The 20965-nt window shown below is 44.5% G+C and overlaps 1 protein-coding gene across 1 annotated transcript; it reads right to left on the bottom strand.

Moving 5' to 3' along the window:
- Window positions 1-3092: 3092 nt before the first annotated feature.
- On the bottom strand, window positions 3093-5595 carry LOC109736601 (nicotianamine aminotransferase 1). The gene is made up of 6 exons (XM_020295816.3): window positions 4866-5595; window positions 4570-4788; window positions 4111-4170; window positions 3796-3951; window positions 3619-3712; window positions 3093-3498 (listed from the first exon to the last, which is right to left on the bottom strand). Exons 1-6 carry the CDS (start codon window positions 5502-5504, stop codon window positions 3377-3379), a joined length of 1290 nt encoding a protein of 429 aa, XP_020151405.1. The 5' UTR covers window positions 5505-5595; the 3' UTR covers window positions 3093-3376.
- Between the last annotated feature and the right edge of the window lie 15370 nt (window positions 5596-20965).

Below are 20965 nucleotides of genomic sequence, written 5' to 3'. Positions count from 1 at the left end.
AGGGATCCGGTGTGGTGTCAAACCTACTTGATACTTATTGTGGTGCATCTGGGCAGCGGATAAATAATGAAAAGTCATCGATATTTTTCAGTAAGGGGTGTCCGGAGGCTGTGAGAGAAGCGGCCAAAAACACTCTACATGTACACAATGAATCACTGAATGAACGATATCTAGGTATGCCTACATATGTGGGTCACTCAAAGAATGGTACATTCATATATTTGCGCGATCGTGTTTGGGAGAAAATTAAAGGCTGGATGGAGAAGCTCTTGTCATCGGCAGGTAAAGAAGTGTTGATCAAATCAGTGGCCCAAGCAATTCCGGTCTTTTCTATGTCATATTTCAGATTGCCAAGAGGACTTTGTGAAAGTATCACTTCCATCATACGACAATTTTGGTGGGGAAGCAAGCAGGGGAAGCGGAAGCCTAGCTGGGTGGCGTGGGATATATTGACTCGACCAAAACAGCTTGGCGGTCTAGGTTTTCGCAACTCGGAAATTTTCAACCTCGCGCTGCTTGCTCGCCAGGCTTGGAGACTGTTGACGGATGGGTCATCATTGAGTGGAAGGTTTCTGAAAGCGGTCTACTACCCAAACTGCTCACTTTTAGAGGCGGAGCTGGGAGCACATCCTTCCCAGATTTGGCGGGCGATCCTTGATGGGCGACATCCTTGCGCAAGGAATAATCAGAAGAATCGGGGACGGTGAAACCACAAATATTTGGAGCCAAAACTGGATCCCCCGGGACAGTTTTAAGAGACCCATTACCTCTCTGGTCCCAAATCCGCCTCAGATGGTGGCTCAACTAATTGATGCTACAAGCTCATCTTGGAACGTGGATCTCGTAAGGGCGACTTTCACTCAGTTTGATGCAGCAGAAATATTGAAGATACCCCTATGTACGAGGAGGATAGACGACTTCTGGGCATGGCATGAGGAAGCTAGAGGTGGATTCAGTGTACGTTCTGCTTATCGTATGATCCTGCGTACAAAACATGGCCCGGAAGCTTGGCTTAGTGAACAGGGGGGATCATCAAGTGCGCAGGCTGAGAGTGATCACTGGAGTAAAATTTGCCACATTGAGGTTCCCTCGAAGCTAAATATGTTTGTGTGGCGTCTCGCCAGACGATCCATGCCAACAGGAGAGTTATTAAAACACCACAACATGTCGCCTGAGGACAGTTGTCACTTGTGTGGAGCGATGGATACGTGGAAACATGCCTTGTTTATCTGCCCGATGTCGGCTAGCATATGGTCTTTGGCGCCTGATGATCTGATTTATCATCTGATGGAAAGACATGAGGAAGGATCGAGGGAGTGGCCTTTTGCCCTTCATGACCTTCTTGATAAGGAGTCCTTTGTACGGCTGATTGTTACCATGTGGGCGATTTGGACAGCAAGGAGAAAAGCGATTTATGAAGATATATATCAATCACCGCATGCCATAAATGGTTTCATCACGAGCTATCTGGCCGAAGTTAGTGCAATCAATGCAAAACTGCCAAAAGCGAGTCCTGCGGCCATCCCAAGACTGAACCAGTGGCAAACACCGGTAGCGGGATGTGTTAAGGTTAATGTTGATGCTGCGGTGTCGAGACGAGCTAAGTGTGGTGCTGTTGGGGCAGTATGCCGTAGTGCGGATGGGACATTCTTGGGAGCTTCTGTAATGGTCCTCAATTTTATTGCAGAACCACAGACTTTGGAGGCGATTGCAATCAGAGAAGCACTAGATCTCTCAGATGATCTCTATGAAAGGAGGATACATGTGGCCTCGGACTGCAAGGTAGTGGTGGAAGATTTGAAGAAGGGGACGTCATCCGTTTATGGAGCGATTATACAGGAGATAATACGACACTCCTTGGATTTTGATTTTTGTAATTTTAGCCATGAATTTAGGAGCTCGAACTTCGAAGCTCACAACTTAGCTAAGTATGCTTTATCTCTCCAGGGTGGCCGCCATGTTTGGTTAGAACTGCCTGGAGACCTTACTTTCGTCCCTGTAAACATTATGACGGATTAAGAAAAACTTCGTTAGGTTGTCTAAAAAAAACCTATTTGACGCAAAATGAGTCAAATAGAATTTTCCAAGAGGCAGAGTGACGTCTTTCCTTCTATCGGGTGATATGGGCTAAATTTTTAGCTTATCAAGCATTTACAAACGAAAACATGTACAATGAAATTCAGGAAAGCCTAAACTACTCCTCTCAATATATCAGTGGTAAGATTAGATATATACTGCTCCCTCCCCCTCTAGAAGTAGAGAGTATTGTAAGAAAGATCAACTCTTACCACACAAAAAAGAACACAATTCATATATTTTTCCTTAGAAAAGAAGAGGTTATATTATACTCCTGATTGATCTATAGGATTTGTTGCAAGTTTTGCATGGTGTAGTTTTGTATGGGGAATTGTTTAATTACTTAGTTATTTATTTTACAAAGAAAGAGCAAACACATTTTAGCAGACAATCCGACTTTGGTTGATCAAGTAAGCAAATATATCATCGAACAAACTATCACAAAAAAAAGCGACAAAGGCACGTAATCAAAGTAAAAGTTACATCAAGGTGCTTTGAATTCATCGTCTTGAGCTTCACTTTTTGAATATTCCATTGCGAACCAAGTTAACAAATCATTTGCTTCGACACTATACCGCGAGGGAAGAAACTAGGAGAAACAACAACAAGAAGAAATTCAAAATTAGAGGACATCTGACCATGCCACACTTGACCACCACAATCATCGCCACCACTCTCTATACACACTAAAGGCCAGACAACAAACATCGCAATTCAAAGACGTCGATTCCGGTGACCAAAATACCGTAACTCTCCAGTACCGATTATATGGGATACAACTGCCATACTAGAACAAGAATACTACCGTGAACCTTTTATTCTGTGCAATGCCGTGGAGGAAAGGAAAACAGCGGTACTTCAATGCTCATCAGGGATTCCCTGTCTTTCGATGACACAAAAACATCCGTATACGAGAAAACGAGCAATAACATGGACAAAGAAACATTAACAAGCGAAACTCCGGCACCTAAGGTTTAGCTCTCGATCCTATCCTCTTCTGAAAGAAAGAACACAAGTTAACATCAAGTCCCACTTTTATTCAATAGTATAATTGTGTTGCACACTATAGATTCCCTACAATTGTCACCTACACATACTTGGTGTTGCAACAAGAATTGTAACAGTTCATATGTTGGCTAGACAAAGAAGTCATAAATATTGCATCAAATACATCATCTCTCATGAGTGTGTTGAATCCTTCAGGTAGATCCTGCTGAACTACTGAACTTTGCACATACATAGTGGTTATTTGTAGGAAAGCAGGTGCCTCATGATGCAGGGAACTTGTGAGTTCACAGTATCACTTCTTAGTCTCGCTGTGCCGCGAGCAGAAGGACTTGAGCCTGTCAAGGCCGTCTTCCAGAGAAGACGGTCCGATTGCGAACGTGATCCGGACCCAATTCTTGTATCCCACAGCACATCCTGGACAAACCGACTTGTTAATGCTAGAATAAAATGCCAACAGAAGGCAATTCTGATCGCCGAAGAGAGAAAGAAAATAAAATCTTGTATCCGACTTGTTAGATTCAAACTGTACTGTACCTGGCAAAACAACCACTGACTCCTCTTTTGCCAGCTTGCAGCAGAAGTCCATGTCATCTTTGATGTCCTGAAGGCAGGACAAATCCAGTTTCACCTGCAGAAATGCAGTAAAAATTCTCATACATCATCAGCAAATCATTCCGCATGATGTCTTGCAACTTGGCCTGAAGCACTAACCATTACAAACATGGAGCCCTCCGGTTTGCTTGGGCAAGTGATGCCACTGATGCCCTTGAGCTTCTCCCAGCATATATCCGCGGTTTGTCTCAGGATCTCCACGGTCTTGTCGAAGAATTCTTGTTTTGTGTTCGCCAGGAGTTCTGGGATTGCTCCCTGGGGAACAAAAATGCGTCAAGATCAAAAGCCAAAATGTCATTTTATTTTTCTATTCATTCACGTGTTCAATTTCTGATTATTTTTTGTATGGTGGCTTTTATTATGTCTCCAGAATATGAAATGTTATCTCTGAAGAAATTTGTAAGGGTCAGTTACCTGAACAAATGTCGCAGGATCACAGGAGATGTCAAGGTAACTCTTAATGCTTTCCACAAGCTGCAATTAATAAAAACAAGAAGAAAATGACATGACCTCACTTTGTAAGGTTCAGGTTTCACGCAACACAAAAGAGTTGAAGCAACGTGCTATGTTTGAGTTGTTGCATAGAAAAAAGAAGATGAAAGCTGACTGAACTGTGACTTGTGAGTGAGCCGCCACCATTTTTGGACATGTGCGATGCTTATTGTACTTATATATCACTGCTCCCTCCTTTCAGAATATATGTATATTTTGACTGAACAAGCCAAAAATTTGACCAACAGTTTGTCCTATCGTATGTCTGTCTGCCATGTGACACTAATTTGATCCTTTCTTCTTTTTCTTTCTAATGGCTGTGATTTTATATCAGACAAAAAAAAAAACATCCTAATAATGTAAGAAGTCGAAGAAAAGAACCTTGGTCCTGCGAAATACGCCATTAGGATCATTGGTGACGATCCATCCAAGCCGCCATCCAGGCACCACCCATCTCTTGGAGACGGATCCCAGGGTGAGCACCGGAGCCACGGAGCCAAACACGCCCATCGGGACGAACCGGTTCTTCCCGAACGTCAGGTGCGCGTACACTTCGTCAGCGATGACGAAGATGCCAAGCTTCCTCGCCGTCTCGGCGACCTGCAACAGTTGGTCAAGCTGAAGATCGTCGGTCGAGGCGGGAAGGAGAAGGATGGCGATTGGATGTCATGGCTTGCCTTGGCGAGATGGTCGTAGCTGTAGACGTTGCCGCAGGGGTTGCCGGGGTTGACGAGGACCATGGCGACGGTGTTCCGGTCGGCGAGGGCCTCCACGGCGCCGAGGTCCGCCTCCCAGTCGCTGTCCGGAAGGAGATCGAAGTAGCGGACCTCCATGCCGTTGAACGCGGCGCGCGCCTCGTAGAAGAGGTACCCGGGCCGCGGGAGCAGGATGTTGTGGGCGCCGGGACGGCCGGCGAGCACGGAGCAGACGATCTCGATCGCCTGGGAGCAGCCGCTCGTGAGGTAGACGTCGTCGGGGGAGAGCTCGTAGGGCAGGTCGAGGGACAGGTGACGCGCGATGGAGCGCCGCGCCGGCTCCAGGCCGACGCCGGTGGGGTAGGAGTTGTGCTTCCCCGAGTGGAGCGCGGCGGAGACGGCTTCCACGGCCTCCGGCGCGGTGCGGAAGCACGGGAAGGCCGAAGGATCGCCGTGCCCGAGCGGGATCACCGGGCGGTCGCTGCTCGGGTCCATCCCGGCCTTGATGCTGCCCAGCACGGAGCGCACCGACAGCGCCGACAGGCCGAGGAGGGCCTCGTCCGGCGCGAAGTTCCACGCATCGGGCGCCGGCGTCAGTTGGCTCATGGTGCCGTTGGACATTGTGGAGTGTTGGTTCTGTGGTACGGGACTGCCAAATGCCAATGCTGCTGAGAGCAATAAGACAGGTGTATTTTTTAAATTTTTTGCGGGGGACAAGAGAGGCGTATTAGGCATGATGATGATTTTAAGGCACGAAGCCTGGAAATGTCTGATAAGCATCAGAACCGCTCACGTATCTTGATGGGCGCCAGAGGAGCAATGCTACACGTACGAGTAATTACAGGCAAAGATTAATTACGGGCTGAGTTGGCTTAATAGAATTGGATAGAAAAAGAGTGAGGCAGGGCCATCCCGGGTTGAAATAGAGGGGTGGGGTGTGGGCGAATGCTGCTGGGAGCAATAAGACGGGGTTTTTGACTTTTAGCCATCAATTATTGTGCACTTTGATAATTTGCCACTCCTTATATTGTAATTGATCATTTGCCACTCTTTACTTTGCACTTTGATATTTAGCCATTTTTTCACACAAGAACAATACTTACATTTTTTTTCTAAAAGGGGCGCTTTATTACTTAAAAGATTTAAGCATTACACGCGGCCTCTGCATAACTAAGATGCACATAGCCAAATAAGATCCTCTCCCACCGATAATTCAAGGCAGAGCCCGGGCTCAGATGCACCTGTTCAGCAAAAAATTCAAAAAAAATACTAGAAAAATTCAAAAAATTCCAAAAAAAATTCGGGTGGTAGATAATTAGGTGCGTGAGGTGCGCTGCAAAAATCAACTCGTTTGGACATTTGAGCAAGTCTGTGCAAAAAAGACAAATCGGGTCAAAACAGTTTGTGAACAGTAAACTTTTTCACAGACCCCGATTTTGTCTTTTTTGCACAGACTTGCTCAAATTTCCAAACGAGTTAATTTTTGCAGCGCACCTCACGCACCTAATTATCTACCACCCGGATTTTTTTTTGGAATTTTTTGAATTTTTCTAGTATTTTTTTTGATTTTTTCCGTGAGCGCGGGTGCAGATGAGCTCGGGAGCCAAATCGCCGCACTCCTTTCCCACAAACAATTTTTTTTAAAGGCGAAATACAAAAAGATTCATATAACGCCTAAAGCGGAGGGGGCCAATCCTAAGATCATGCTGCCACCCATGTTGGGTAAAAGGATCCCTCGCCGTAGCCTCCAATCGTGTACACACCTTCGTAAATAGGTCTCGATTCTCCACGCGTTGTAGAGAGGGCCATAAACGAAGAGTCCCGGTACATCTGTAGATAACCTGCATCAGAGAAGTACTTTTACAATTAAAAACCTTATCATTTCTACATAGCCAAAGCGACCAAATAATGGCAAGCGCTCCCATCCTGAGAAGAGTTCTAAACACGTGATCTATCCCATGTAACTAGTTGCCAAATACATTAGCAACACTACAAGGAGGATACAAGCCAGAAGCTATTCGGATGACTGATCATATAGGACGAGCCAATTTGCATTGGAAGAATAAATGTTTTGTTGTCTCATCATGGTGACAAAAAACACATTGTAGACTTCCATGCCAATTCCTCTTAATAAGGTTATCTTTAGTAAGAATGACACCGCGACGAAGATTCCATGCAAATATTTTATTTTTAAGAGGTATCTTCATCTTCCAGATCTTCTTATAAATGATTGACATAATATATGCATAAAATAGTGGACCAAAACACCCTATCTGGTAGTTTGACCTCTGTACTCAGCCGACCCACCATTGCATCTGGTACTTGTTCACCGCCGACGCCGGCATCGCCACCCTCTGCTGAATGGTTGCGCCTTCGGAGTAGCAGATGTCGGCTGAGACGCACCGCGGGGAGGTCCCAGGGCGCCGCTCTAGGTCGCCGCCTGGTGGCTCGCTTGCAGGTCGCTCCCGACGAGGTCACGCTGCGGGGATCGAACCTGGGACCTCGGATCCACCTCAGGTGCGTGGCTAACTACAACACCCGTGTTGGGCACGTCTCAGGGAGGACCCTGGGTGCCGCTCCGGTCTTCTGCGGGGATCACGGGGAGCCTCCCCTTGGTCGGAAACGCGCGCGAAGGATAGGTAGGATGGGCTCCGGCATCGGGCCTCCTGCAGCTCGAAGGCACGCGCGACAGGGCGATTGGGTGCTGGTTATCTTATCAAGTTAGAGGGATCGAGGTTGGTGGCGCTGCCGGCGACAAGAAGCTGGGGGTGACGACCTACAAGTATAGGGGATCAATTATAGCTCTTTTCGATAAGTAAGAGTGTCGAACCCAACGAGGAGCAGAAGGAAATGACAAGTAGTTTTCAGTAAGGTAATGTCTGCAAGTGCTGAAATTGTAAGTAGCGGAGTAGTTTGATAGCAAGATAATTTGTAACAAGCAAGTAACGATAATAGTAACAAAAGTGCAGCAAGGTAGCCCAATCCTTTTGAGGCAAAGGACAGGCCAAAACGGTCTCTTATGATAAGCAAAGCGTTCTTGAGGGTACACGGGAATTTCAGCTAGTCACTTTCATCATGTTGGTTTGTTTCGTGTTTGCTACTTTGATAATTTGATATGTGGGTGGACCAGTGCTTAGGTGCTGTTCTTACTTGAACAAACCTCGTACATATGATTAATCCTCCCACAAGCATCCACAACTACGAGAAAAGTATTAAGAATAAATTATAACCATAGCATTAAACTTTTGGATCCAATCGGTCCCTTACGAAATAGCGCATAAACTCGGGTTTAAGCTTCTGTCACTCTCGCAACCCACCATCTAATTGCTACTCCACAATGCATTCTCTTAGGCCCAAATATGGTGAAGTGTCATGTAGTCGACGTTCACATGACACCACTAAGGGAATAACAACATACATACTATCAAAATACCGAACACATATCAAATTCACATGATTACTTGCAACATGATTTCTCCCGTGACCTCAAGAACGAAAGTAACTACTCATAAATGATAAACATGTTCATGATCAGAGGAGTATTAAATAGCATAATGGATCTGAACATATAATCTTCCACCAAATAAACCGTATAGTAATCAACTACAAGATGTAATCAACACTACTAGCCACCCACAAGCTGTTGGGGAACACAGTAATTTCAAAAAAAATCCTACACACACGCAAGATCCATCTAGGTGATGCATAGCAACGAGCGGGGAGAGTGTGTCCACGTTCCCTCGTAGACCGAAAGCGGAAGCGTCAAGTAACGCGGTTGATGTAGTCGAACGTCTTCGCGATCCAACCGATCCAAGTACCGAACGCACGACACCTCCGCAATCTGTACACATTCAGCTCGGTGACGTCCCTCGAACTCTTGATCCAGTTGAGGCCGAGGGAGAGTTCCACCAGCACGACGGCGTGGTGACGGTGATGATGAAGTTACCGGCGCAGGGCTTCACCTAAGCACTACGATGATATGACCGAGGTGTGTAACTGTGGAGGGGGCACCGCACACGGCTATAAGATCAACTTGTGTGTCTTTGGGGTGCCCCTGGCCACGTATATAAAGGAGCAAGGGGAGGGGGCCGGCGGTCTCATAGGGTGCGCCCCAAGGGGGGAATCCTACTCCTACTAGGAGTAGGTTCCCCCTTTCCTAGTCCAACTAGGAGGGGAAGGAAAGAGGAGAAGGGGAGAAGGAAAGAGGGGGCCGGCCCCCAAAGCCCTAAACCAATTCTGTTTGGGCCTAGGGGCGGCGCACCCCACGCTTCCTTGGTGCCCTCTATTTCCACTAAGGCCCATGAAGGCCCATTGACCCCCCCCCCCCCGGCGAATTCCCGTAACTCCGCGGTACTCCGAAAAATACCCGAATCACTCAGAACCTTTCCGATGTCCGAATATAGCCTTCCAATATATCGATCTTTATGTCTCGACCATTTCGAGACTCCTCATCATGTCCGTGATCTCATCCGGGACTCCGAACAACCTTCGGTACATCAAATCACATAACTCATAATACAAATCGTCATTGAACAATAAGCGTGCGGACCCTACGGGTTCGAGAACTATGTAGACATGACCGAGAAACATCTCCAGTCAATAACCAATAGCGGAACCTGGATGCTCATATTGGCTCCTACATATTCTACGAAGATCTTTATCGGTCAAACCGCATAACAATATACATTGTTCTCTTTGTCATCGGTATGTTACTTGCCCGAGATTCGATCGTCGGTATCATCATACCTAGTTCAATCTCGTTACCGGAAAGTCTCTTTACTCGTCCCGTAATGCTTCATCCCGCAACTAACTCATTAGTTACATTTCTTGCAAGGCTTATAGTGATGTGCATTACCGAGAGGGCCCAGAGATACCTCTCCGATACTCGGAGTGACAAATCCTAATCTCGATCTATGCCAACCCAACAAACACCTTCGGAGACACCTATAGAGCATCTTTATAATCACCCAGTTACATTGTGATGTTTGATAGCACACAAGGTGTTCCTCCGGTATTTGGAAGTTGCATAATCTCATAGTCAGAGGAACATGTATAAGTCATGAAGAAAGCAATAGCAATAAAACTCAACGATCATAATGCTAAGCTAACGGATGGGTCTTGTCCATCACATCATTCTCTAATGATGTGATCCCTTTCATCAAATGACAACACATGTCTATGGTCAGGAAACATAACCATCTTTGATTAACGAGCTAGTCAAGTAGAGGCATACTAGGGACACTCTGTTTTGTCTATGTATTCACACATGTACTAAATTTCCGGTTAATACAATTCTAGCATGAATAATAAACATTTATCATGATATAAGGAAATATAAATAACAACTTTATTATTGCCTCTAGGGCATATTTCCTTCACAAGCACCAATCTATAGTTCCGGTAACAAGATTGAACACAAGAGATGAACTAGGGTTTGAGAGGAGATGGTGCTGTTGAAGATGTTGATGGAGATTGCCCTCCCCAAGATGGGAGAGTTGTTGGTGATGATGATGACGATGATTTCCCCCTCCGGGAGGGAAGTCCCCCCGGCGGAATCACTCTGCCGAAGGGAAAAAGTGCTCCTGCCCAAGTTCCGCCTCGAGACGGCGGCACTCCATCCCGAAAGTCTCCTCTTTATTTTTTTCTAGGTCAAAATGAGTTTTATACAAGAAGATGTGCACCGGAGGTGGGCTGAGGAGGCCACAACCCAGCAGGGTGCGCCTGGGGGGCATGGTGCACCCCGGTGGGTTGTGCCCACCTGGTGGCCCACCTCTGGTGTTTATTGGCTCCAGTATTTCTTAAATAATCCATAAAAAATCTCCGTGAAGTTTCAACTCATTTGTTGTTGTGCAGAATAGGTGGCCTGACGTAGCTTTTCCAGGTCCAGATTTCCAGCTGTCGGAATTCTCCCTCTTGGTGTGTTCCTTGCAAATTATGAGAGAAAAGGCATTAGAATTACTCCAAAAAGCATTATTATAGATAAAAATATTATAAATAATAGTAAGAAAACATGATGCAAAATGGACGTATCAACTCCCCCAAGCTTAGACCTCGCTTGTCCTCAAGGGAAAACCAAAATCGAAAAATATGTCCACATGCTTTGAGAGAGAGGTGTCGATAAAAACAAAATACGGACATAGAAGCATCATGTTGATTACTATAACAGCAAGAAAATTAAACATATGACTTTTATCATATACTTCTCATGAATAAGTAATAGTTCATCACACAATTGAAGTATAAAGCAAAAACTCTATTAGAAACCGATAAACTATGTTCTCAGTCAACTTTGCAACTACAATTCATCATCTTTTCAGGAAGGGTCACGTATCGGAGCCTTTAGGCAAGTCCACATACTCAACCATCATATAGTTTTCTATGATTGCTAACACTCACCTTGTACCCATGAGCAAAACGTTTCAACCGGACACATAGAAAGATAGGGGCTTATAGTTTCGCCTCCCAACATACTCACCTCATGGGTGATGTTAACAATAAAAACTCATGCTATCTATATTCAACTGGACATATGTGCCTTGATCTTTCCTCACCACATGATGCTTGCCGAAGGAGAAAAATAAAAGGAATAGAAGGAAAACTTTGACTCTTTGCATGAAAGTAAGTGCATAAAAATAAAGGATAGTCCCTTCGCAGAAGGAAGCAGAGGTTGTCATGTGCTTATTTGTTTGTATGCTCAATCTCTTAATGCAAGAGAACGTCACGTTGTATTGCCCCTTAAGATGACAACCTTTATTATGCAGTCTGTCGCTTTTATTCTTTGTCATCCAAGTTCGTACAACGCTCAATTTTCTCTTACACTAAATGATCTCACAATTTTAGAAGCAATTTTTATTGCCTTTTTGCACCGATGACAACTTACTTGAGGGATCTTGCTCAACCCCTAGGTAGGTATGGTGGACACTTGAAAATATTTGGGTTTAAGGGTTTTTGGATGCACAATTAGTATCTCTATTTAGTGCGGAATTTTTGGCTAGCAAAGATAAGGGGCAAGCACCACATGTTAAATGATCTATGACAATATGACTTCTATGTGAATATAAACAAACATAAATCATTAAGTTGTCTTCCATGTCCAGCGTCAACAATTTTGGCATATAATATTTTGATGAGGGCTCACAATCACAAAAGATTTCTAGGATAGTATATCTATATGTGTATCTTCTCTTCCCTTATTAATTCTTTCATGAGTTGCATCATTGACTAATGCTACGTTTGTCAATCTCTAATAAAATTTTCTACTTATACTTTTCCTTATGTGGTGCCATCACCTACCATATGATTAGTATATAATCTTATTAATTTATTTCCTTTCTCTTTTTTCTTTCTTTATTTCTTTTCTTTATTTGCAACATGAAAGTGAAGAAAGCAAAAACTCAAACTAACTTTATTATATAACTTGCACACGATTACAATGATAGATCACTAAGCAAACTCTCAAAGAAGAAAGGATCGAACTAAACTTTATTTCATCTAAAAGCAAATGATCGAACTAGGATAAGTAAAAGCAAAAAGATAGTGGGATGATAGAATACCGGGGCACCTCCCCCAAGCTTGGCGGAAGCCAAGGGGAGTGCCCATACCCGATACTCAATTCTCCTTTGGTGGTGAAGAAGATGATGGTCGTGATGAAGCGATCCTATCCTTAAGCATCAAGAGGTTCTCCAGCCGACGGATGACGCTCCGGAGATGGATGATATGCTCTTGATGCAGAATATTTCGCGAGTAAGATACTTATTCTGTATGCGAACTATTTCAATGACGTGAAAAGCCTCAATCTCAGCGGGAGTAAGATGAGGAAGGTAAGGTTTAAGGATATCCTCTTCCTCCTCCGCGGCCAGCAGCTCTCGTGCTGCCACCGGGGGCGGATCCAAGATAGCTTTCTTGCCCTTATCTCCCTTGATGGCGTCCGTAGGCTCCTCCTGCTTTGCCTCAATCTTCATCAGCCAAGCATCTTCTTCCATGTTGTTGGAGGAGCAAGAAGACATGATGCCTGGCTTGATAAATCAGACCAGAAACAACAAGAAAAGAGAACAGAGGATTTCTTAGCGATACGGTGATCAACAGGTTCGGGAAGTATATATAGATTTTTTATCTTGGAGGACAAGCATACGGTAGAAAAACGGAGTATGGAAGGTGTCCCAGGTGGGCACAACCCACCTGGGCGCGCCAGGCAAGCCTGGCGCGCCCTGGTGTCTTGTGCCCACCAGGGGACGCATCCTGGAAGTTTCTTTATTTCCAAAATTTTAAAATATTCCAAAACTGATAAAAAATATTTTTACAGATTTTTCTGAGTCCGTTTACTTACCGTATCACGTACCTCTTTATTTTCACGATTTTGGAGTGTTCCGGAAGGACTCTTTTATGTGTTCTTCCGGTGTCAAAGTTTGGATAATATTACTTTCAACACTAGTAGGCGTACATGAGATATAATGCTTTATTCATTGCCCATTGACAACCTTCGGGTTAGTACCTTTGGAGTTATTTATTTTGATGGCTCCAGACTGGTAAACCTCCTTGATGATGTATGGGCCTTCCCATTTTGAGAGGAGCTTTCCTGCAAAAAATTTAAAGCGAGAGTTGTACAAAAGAACATATTCTCCAACTTTAATCTCACGCTTTTGAATTCTTTTGTCATGCCATATTTTAACTTTTCTTTGAATAACTTTGCATTTTCATAAGCTTGGGTTCTCAATTCATCTAAAGAACTTATATCAAATAACCTCTTCTCACCAGCAAGTTTGAAATCATAGTTGATTTCTTTAAGTGCCCAATATGCTTTATGTTCTAACTCAAGAGGCAAATGACAAGCTTTTCCATAAACCATTTTATAAGGAGACATACCCATATGATTTTTATATGCTGTTCTATAAGCCCAAAGTGCATCATCTAATTTCTTAGACCAATTCTTCCTGGACCTATTAACAATCTCTTGCAAAATTAATTTTATTTCTCTATTGCTAAGATCAACTTGACCACTAGACTGAGGATGATAGGGTGATGCAATTCTATGGTTAACATCATACTTAGCAAGCACCTTACGGAAAGCACCATGAATAAAGTGTGAACCACCATCAGTCATTAAATATCTAGGGACTCCAAACCTTGGGAAAATAACTTTCTTAAGCATTTTAATAGAGGTGTTGTGATCAGCACTACTAGTTGGAATGGCTTCTACCCATTTAGTAACATAATCAACAGTAACCAAAATATGCGTATACCCATTAGAGGAAGGAAAAGGTCCCATGTAATCAAATCCCCAAACATCAAATGGTTCAACAGCAAGCGAATAATTCATAGGCATTTCTTGACGCTTACCGATATTACCTATTCTTTGACATTCATCACAAGAAGAGACAAACTTACGGGCATCCTTGAAGAGAGTAGGCCAATAAAATCCAGATTGCAATACCTTCACAACTGCAGGATGCTGCTAATGTGACACTACGATCAGAGACCCTTCGATGAAACTGTGTGCGATGCAATAATCGCAAACGGATGTAAAAAAACCCGTCAAAAACGGTGCAAAACGTTTGCGATGACGGATGCATCAAAAATGGTTCAGATTTTAGTTGCGTGTGCGATTCAGGGCATACGGTTCAGTTCAATTAACCGTTTTCGATGAGGACGAACAAAAGAAACGGGCAGCCAGATGAAGGTGTGTGTGATGTACGACTTACGGTTAACTCGGATGAACTGTTTGTGATTAGGCAACACAAAAGAAACGGTCAGCCAGATCAAGGTGTGTGCGATGTATAGCATACAGTTCACTCGGATGAACTGTTTGTGATTAGGCAACACAAAAGAAACGGTCAGCCAGATCAAGGTGTGTGCGATGTACGACATGCGGTTCACCCGGATGAACTATTTGCGTTGAGACAAGAGAACATAAACGGTTCAATAAACAAATACCATAAATATTGCAAGGTTCAAATTAAAAGATTACAACGCCCAAATTCAAACATTGCAAGCTGCGTCATTTCTGAAAAGGGATCAGCCGATGGCAAGTCATGTATGGGTTTGACGCAATAACTTCCAATTGCTTTGCCATATGCTCTTCCAATACAAAGTTTGTCATTTTTGGAGGCACTTCCATTCCACAGTACCTGCCGACTCTGATAATCATACCATTGATCTTTCCTAATTAAATGAGAGTTCAACCTCAGTACCCTCAGCACCTTTGCTCTGGCAAGAAAGAACCTGGCGAGTGAAATCTCCGGTAAGGTCCCTCGGTAGGAGTTCAAAGTAATATTTGAGAGATGGAGATCCAGGCATTCGATGTGATTGTCGTTATAAACATTATCCACCTCCGGGCCTATTATTATCTACAAAAGAAGAGAACGTGTCAGTGCCTACATGCAGTTTTGAACACTTCTACACGCCCATTTGGTTTGCAGGATTTGTAAAATGCACCAACGTGCCATCTTCGATCTGGCATGATTAACATGGGCATTTGATTACAATCTAGAAACATGTAGCCTTCTTCACAAGAGGTTGGATTGGATGAAAAATTCCCTAAGAAAACTAGTACAGATGAATCCAAAGGAGAAATGCTTATGGACAATGGTAACCATATGAATGAAGCAACCAATATGGGGTGGGGGTGTATGTCCTAGAATCCTCCAAAATTCCTTCAGAAATCGTAGTACATTGTCATGTAAACTTGGGAAAAGGTGAAAAAATTGAACTCCCTTATGGTTAACATTTAACAGGAAAGGAACATCACCTCGATATACAACTTCTTCAGGCACGGAAAGCATCTCAGGCAACTGACAACTTGATCTAGGTTGGGGTCGACAGATTCTAGTGGGAAGACCTTCACTGTGCCTAGAGTCTGGGTGAAGCTTCGCTGGATGACAGACGAACATACATCTTCAAAATTAGAAATAACATTGATATCAAGAAGGAGAGGTATATAAGGCATCTGCTGTACCTGAAAGTTGTAGTATTTGACAGACTAGTAGCCCACCACTTTCAATTTCGGCGCAGAAATGACATTGATTCTTGTTGGACCTTGTTGATCAACTACAAGTAGTCTCTCAAGTGAAGGTGTGTCTTGGATGACCATATTGTGGTCCACCTTTTGTGATCTCTTGTTGCAGCACCAGCAACACACATAAATAGTCCGGAGAGTCCTGGAGGTGATGTGCAAGGTACTCGACCAATTCATCGCCTGAAGACGAAGGAACTCAAGCGCAATACAGCCGCGGAGTAGACGCTCCATGTCATCCTTTGGGATGCGGACGGCGACGAGCTCGAGGTGCTTCAGTCGTGGTAGAAAAAGAGCGTGCGCGTCTTTAAGGGGGGATGGCAGTTCATGAACTTGGCGAGGCGAGGCGTGGGCGTGAAGCGGAGCGCGGACGTTGGCAGCATATGCCCATCATTATAACTTAGCTTCTCGAGCTGATCTATGGCGCGGGATCGGAACCACTCGTCAAGCTTGGCTCGGTCCTTGCCATTGGAACAGAACTTGCCCGTGATAAGGCCTTTGATTGGGCCATCGTGACTGCCGAGGATCTGGGAGAACACATCCAAGCTTTGGTGATAGCCATGGCAGAGCTTGTGGGCGTCGAGGAGGTCGACAGGGGTGCGGAGCCATAGGGTGTGCCACCGCCGGGAAAGGGCGGCTGTCCTCGCCCGATATTTGATTGGGAGGAGGGATATGATGACTATCAACATATCATCGGGGAGGTTGTTGATGAAGTCTAGGCCTGCTGGAGTCGCTTGCATTTCTTTCTCGACACGCCTCCGCTTGTTGGCAGCCTCGTTCTCCACCTCGTCGGCGGCGACGGAAACCTCTGTCTCCATATTCACGCCGTGCTCCGGTGCTTCAGCAACCCCGGCATCGCCACTCCCTCCGATGGGGCGCTTCGGCGGCATCCTCGTACACTGACGGCTTTGAGGACTCAGAGCGGCGTCGAGGATGCGGGTGGAGAGAGAGGAATTGTGTGTGTGACGAGGATGGGGGGGTGCGGCCGCTCGACGACGCCATTAATATAGACCAGTGGGAGTGAGGCGGGCGGCGGTCCAAGGCTATCTCGCTTCCCGTTGAGAACGACTGCTTAATCTCTAGTATGAATGAAATCTATGCTTAATTATTGAATTTTAGTTGCAAAAAATAGATAGTGCTATTGATTTTTAGCTGCATATTTTGACAAATCACAGTGTCTCTTGGCTTAGCGCCGAAGTCTGGCTTTAATTTGCATACCGTAATCTGAACTGTTTGTGTTGAAGAGATGCACAGATCCTGCGTTGAACAACTTGTACGCTTCCCGGTGAGCCTGCACACCGGACTGCGCTCGCACGCCTCCCGTTTAGTCAAGCAGCTGTCCACACGGCACCTCCTATAGCCATTAAAACCAAGACACGTGGCGTCACGTGAATGGTTAACCGAACGCACACAGTTTGAATTATACAAACGTTTGAGATATTAAAGTGGCATCTATTTTTTCAAATTGCCTTTGTTGGCTGTCATTATTTGAGTGCGCCTTCCCTCAAAATGGACATGAAAAATACCACAACACGTCAGGTGCCCTTCCATGATAGCATGCCAAGTTTCATGAATTTCAGACGTGTTTTAGATTTACTAGAATTTAAAAACAAAGTATCTCAACGTTTTGCCAGCAATCAACGGTGCCCTGGTGTTTGAAGTTCATTCCCATTTCTTGCATGCACCCAAGGACACAAATTTGATTTCTCAACCAATATATATGCACTGGAGCATGTGCATCTAGTTCAAATTTGAATTATGCACATAAATGCATTGAAAACTCAGTTAATGCATAAAAATGTCCAAACGAACCCTGAAAAATCACAATAATTGACACAACACTCCTGTTGTTCTATGTTGACACGAGAAATTTTTTGAAAGCAATAAGAGGCAATGGATAACGTTTCGTCCCCAAAGGTGGGATGTTCCCTATCGAAACCATCATGCTTGTTGTGAGAAGCTCTGGTTTGTGAGAAGCATATACCCAAACCTGCCCCAAATGGGACAAAAAATTTACCACGACATGTTGATGCCACTCCATGATAGCATGCCAAGTTTCATGAATTTCAAACGAGTTTGGTATTTACTAGAATTTAAAAACAAGGTATCTCAATGTTTGCGGACGAGTGATGGTGGCAGGGTGTTTGACATTCATTTCCATTTCTTGCATGGGACCTAAGCATGCACCCAAGGACAAAGATTTGATTTTTCAACCAATTTATATGCACTCGAGCATGTGCATGTAGTTCAAATTTGAGTTATGCACATAAATGCATCAAAAACTCACTTAATGCATAAAAATGTCCAAATGAACCCCGAAAAATCACAAAAAATAACACAACACTCCTATTGTTCTATGTTGACACGAGAAATTTTTTGAAAGCAATAAGAGGCAATGGATATCATTTCGTCCCCAAAGGTGGGGCATTCCCTACCGAAACCATCATGCTTGTTGTGAGAAGCTCTGGTTTGAGAGAAGCATATACCCAAACCTGCCCCAAATGGGACAAAAAATTTATCACGACATGTTGATGCCGCTCCATGATAGCATGCCAAGTTTCATGAATTTTCAGACGAGTTTTGGATTTACTAGAATTTAAAAACCAGACATCTCAATGTTTTGCCGGCAATCAACGGTGCCCTGGTGTTTGAAATTCATTCCCATTTCTTGCATGGGACCTAAGCATGCACCCAAGGACACAGATTTGATTTTTCAACCAATTTATATGCACTGGAGCATGTGCATGTAGTTCAAATTTGAATTATGCACATAAATGCATCTAAAACTCAGTTAATGCATAAAAATGTCCAAACGAACCCTGAAAAATCACAAAAAATAACACAGCACTCCTGTTGTTCTATGTTGACACGAGAAATTTTTTGAAAGCAATAAGAGGCAATGGATATCGTTTCGTCCCCAAAGGTGGGGCGTTCCCTACCGAAACCATCATGCTTGTTGTGAGAAGCTCTGGTTTGTGAGAAGCATATACCCAAACCTGCCCCAAATGGGACAAAAAATTTACCACGACATGGTGATGCCGCTCCATGATAGCATGCCAGGTTTCATGAATTTCAGACGAGTTTTGGATTTACTAGAATTTAAAAACCAGGTACCTCAATGTTTGCGGCCGAGTGATGGTGGCAGGGTGTTTGACATTCATTCCCATTTCTTGCATGGGACCTAAGCATGCACCCAAGGACAAAAGATTTGATTTTTCAACCAATTTATATGCACTTGAGCATATGCATGTAGTTCAAATTTGAATTATGCACATAAATGCATTGAGAACTCAGTTAATGCATAAAAATGTCCAAACGAACCCTGAAAAATCACAAAAAATAACACAACACTCCTGTTGTTCTATGTTGCCACGAGAATTTTTTTGAAAGCAATAAGTAGAAATGGATATCGTTTCGTCCCCAAAGGTGGGGCATTCCCTACCGAAACCATCATGCTTGTTGTGAGAAGCTCTGGTTTGTGAGAAGCATATACCCAAACCTGCCCCAAATGGGACAAAAATTTACCAGGACATGTTGATGCCGCTCCATGATAGCATGCCAAGTTTCATGAATTTCAGACGAGTTTTAGATTTACTAGAATTTAAAAGCTAGGTATCTCAATGTTTGCGGCCAAGTGACGGTGGCAGGGTGTTTGACATTCATTCCCATTTCTTGCATGGGACCTAAGCATGCACCCAAGGACAAAGATTTGATTTTTCAACCAATTTATATGCACTGGAGCATGTGCATGTAGTTCAAATTTGAATTATGCACATAAATGCATTGAAAACTCAGTTAATGCATAAAAATGTCCAAACGAATCCTGAATAATTCCAATTCTTTTATGATCACTGTAGATAAAAGGTCTAGCAATTCAAACACCGTCCATGGCCACTGTGACCCCATTATGTAATTCAAATCAAGACGAAAAATCAAGTGATCCCACACAGTTTATTATAACCAACCGTGTGAGATGCAGCACAAAATATCTTGGAGCACCGTTGGCATATAGTACGCATATGGCTTACGCGAGAAGGTGCGACGGCTACAGTCCACAGCCCGCTCTGAATAAGGGATCGTGTCTGATGACACTTTGCACGCCAGTTTTTTCATTGAAGCGATTCCAAATTTTCGGCTTCCGCGAAATATCTACCTCCCCGCCCCTCCCCCTTACCAAAAGCCACATTTCCCCTGTTTCCGCCTGCCTTTCCAAGTTGAAACCTTCACTCCTTGCTTGCAGCGCCGCCTCCTTGCCGGCGACCCTCCTTCACGCTGCTCGGCCTCGCCTATCCAGGCAGGTAATCCACACCCGACCCCCATCCTCCTCCTCCTTCCAAATCCCACATGCCCCGACCGCCGGCGCGAGCGCGACACCTTCCACCCAAATCGCCGACCCCTCCACCAAATAAGCGCCAGCCTAAGCCATGGTGCACGCAGTATAGCCAGGACCTCAAGGAGCATTTGGCAGCGGAGAAGCAAATCGCGGCTGCACGCGCGGATGAGGTCGCGATGGCTGCCATTCGTGCCAACCCCCAGATCTTGGAAGAGCACCTCGCCGTCGAGGCCACCGTTGACGCCTCGCGCGCTGACGCCGCGACGCGGTTGGCTGCTTTAAACGACTGCTCGTGGCATTTTCTCGAGACCACGGTCGGTGCCTTTGACGAAGACTACGAGGTGTTTTCTCAGCGTGCACGTGCTTACCTCATCTCGACAGCCAGCAGGTTGGTGCCCGGAGCGGCTCAGGCAACTCACCACTACAACGAGGGCGCCCACGATGCGGAGGCCTCGCCCTCTTCCATGTCCAAGGAGCCAATCGTCATTGATATCTCCGACAATGAGGAGTAGCTTGTCTTATTAGCTCACTATAAGGACCCATGTTCAGTTTCCTAGCTACTGCCTTTCCTTAACAAATTCTAGTGAATTGTGCTATCTACTTTTACCATGCAATCTTCTGCTATAGTGTATATGTTCTATATGTCGTGCAATGTGGTGTTCAGTTAACTGCTTGGTTCAATTCTGCAAATGTGATGTTCAATTCTTCAGGGTGCACTATTTCCAAGTTGTTAAGCATGCT

Source organism: Aegilops tauschii, chromosome 1 (assembly GCF_002575655.3).
Source record: "Aegilops tauschii subsp. strangulata cultivar AL8/78 chromosome 1, Aet v6.0, whole genome shotgun sequence".
Taxonomy (NCBI): domain Eukaryota; kingdom Viridiplantae; phylum Streptophyta; class Magnoliopsida; order Poales; family Poaceae; genus Aegilops; species Aegilops tauschii.
This window is presented reverse-complemented; position numbering and strand designations above follow the sequence as displayed.

Coding starts and splice junctions, on each gene's coding strand:
- LOC109736601 (XM_020295816.3), bottom strand. CDS start 5,504: ATGTCCAACGGCACCATGAGCCAACTGACGCCGGCGCCCGATGCGTGG. Junction 4,789..4,865: donor GCTACGACCATCTCGCCAAG/GCAAGCCATGAC, acceptor CAACTGTTGCAG/GTCGCCGAGACGGCGAGGAA. Junction 3,499..3,618: donor GTCAGTGGTTGTTTTGCCAG/GTACAGTACAGT, acceptor CGGTTTGTCCAG/GATGTGCTGTGGGATACAAG.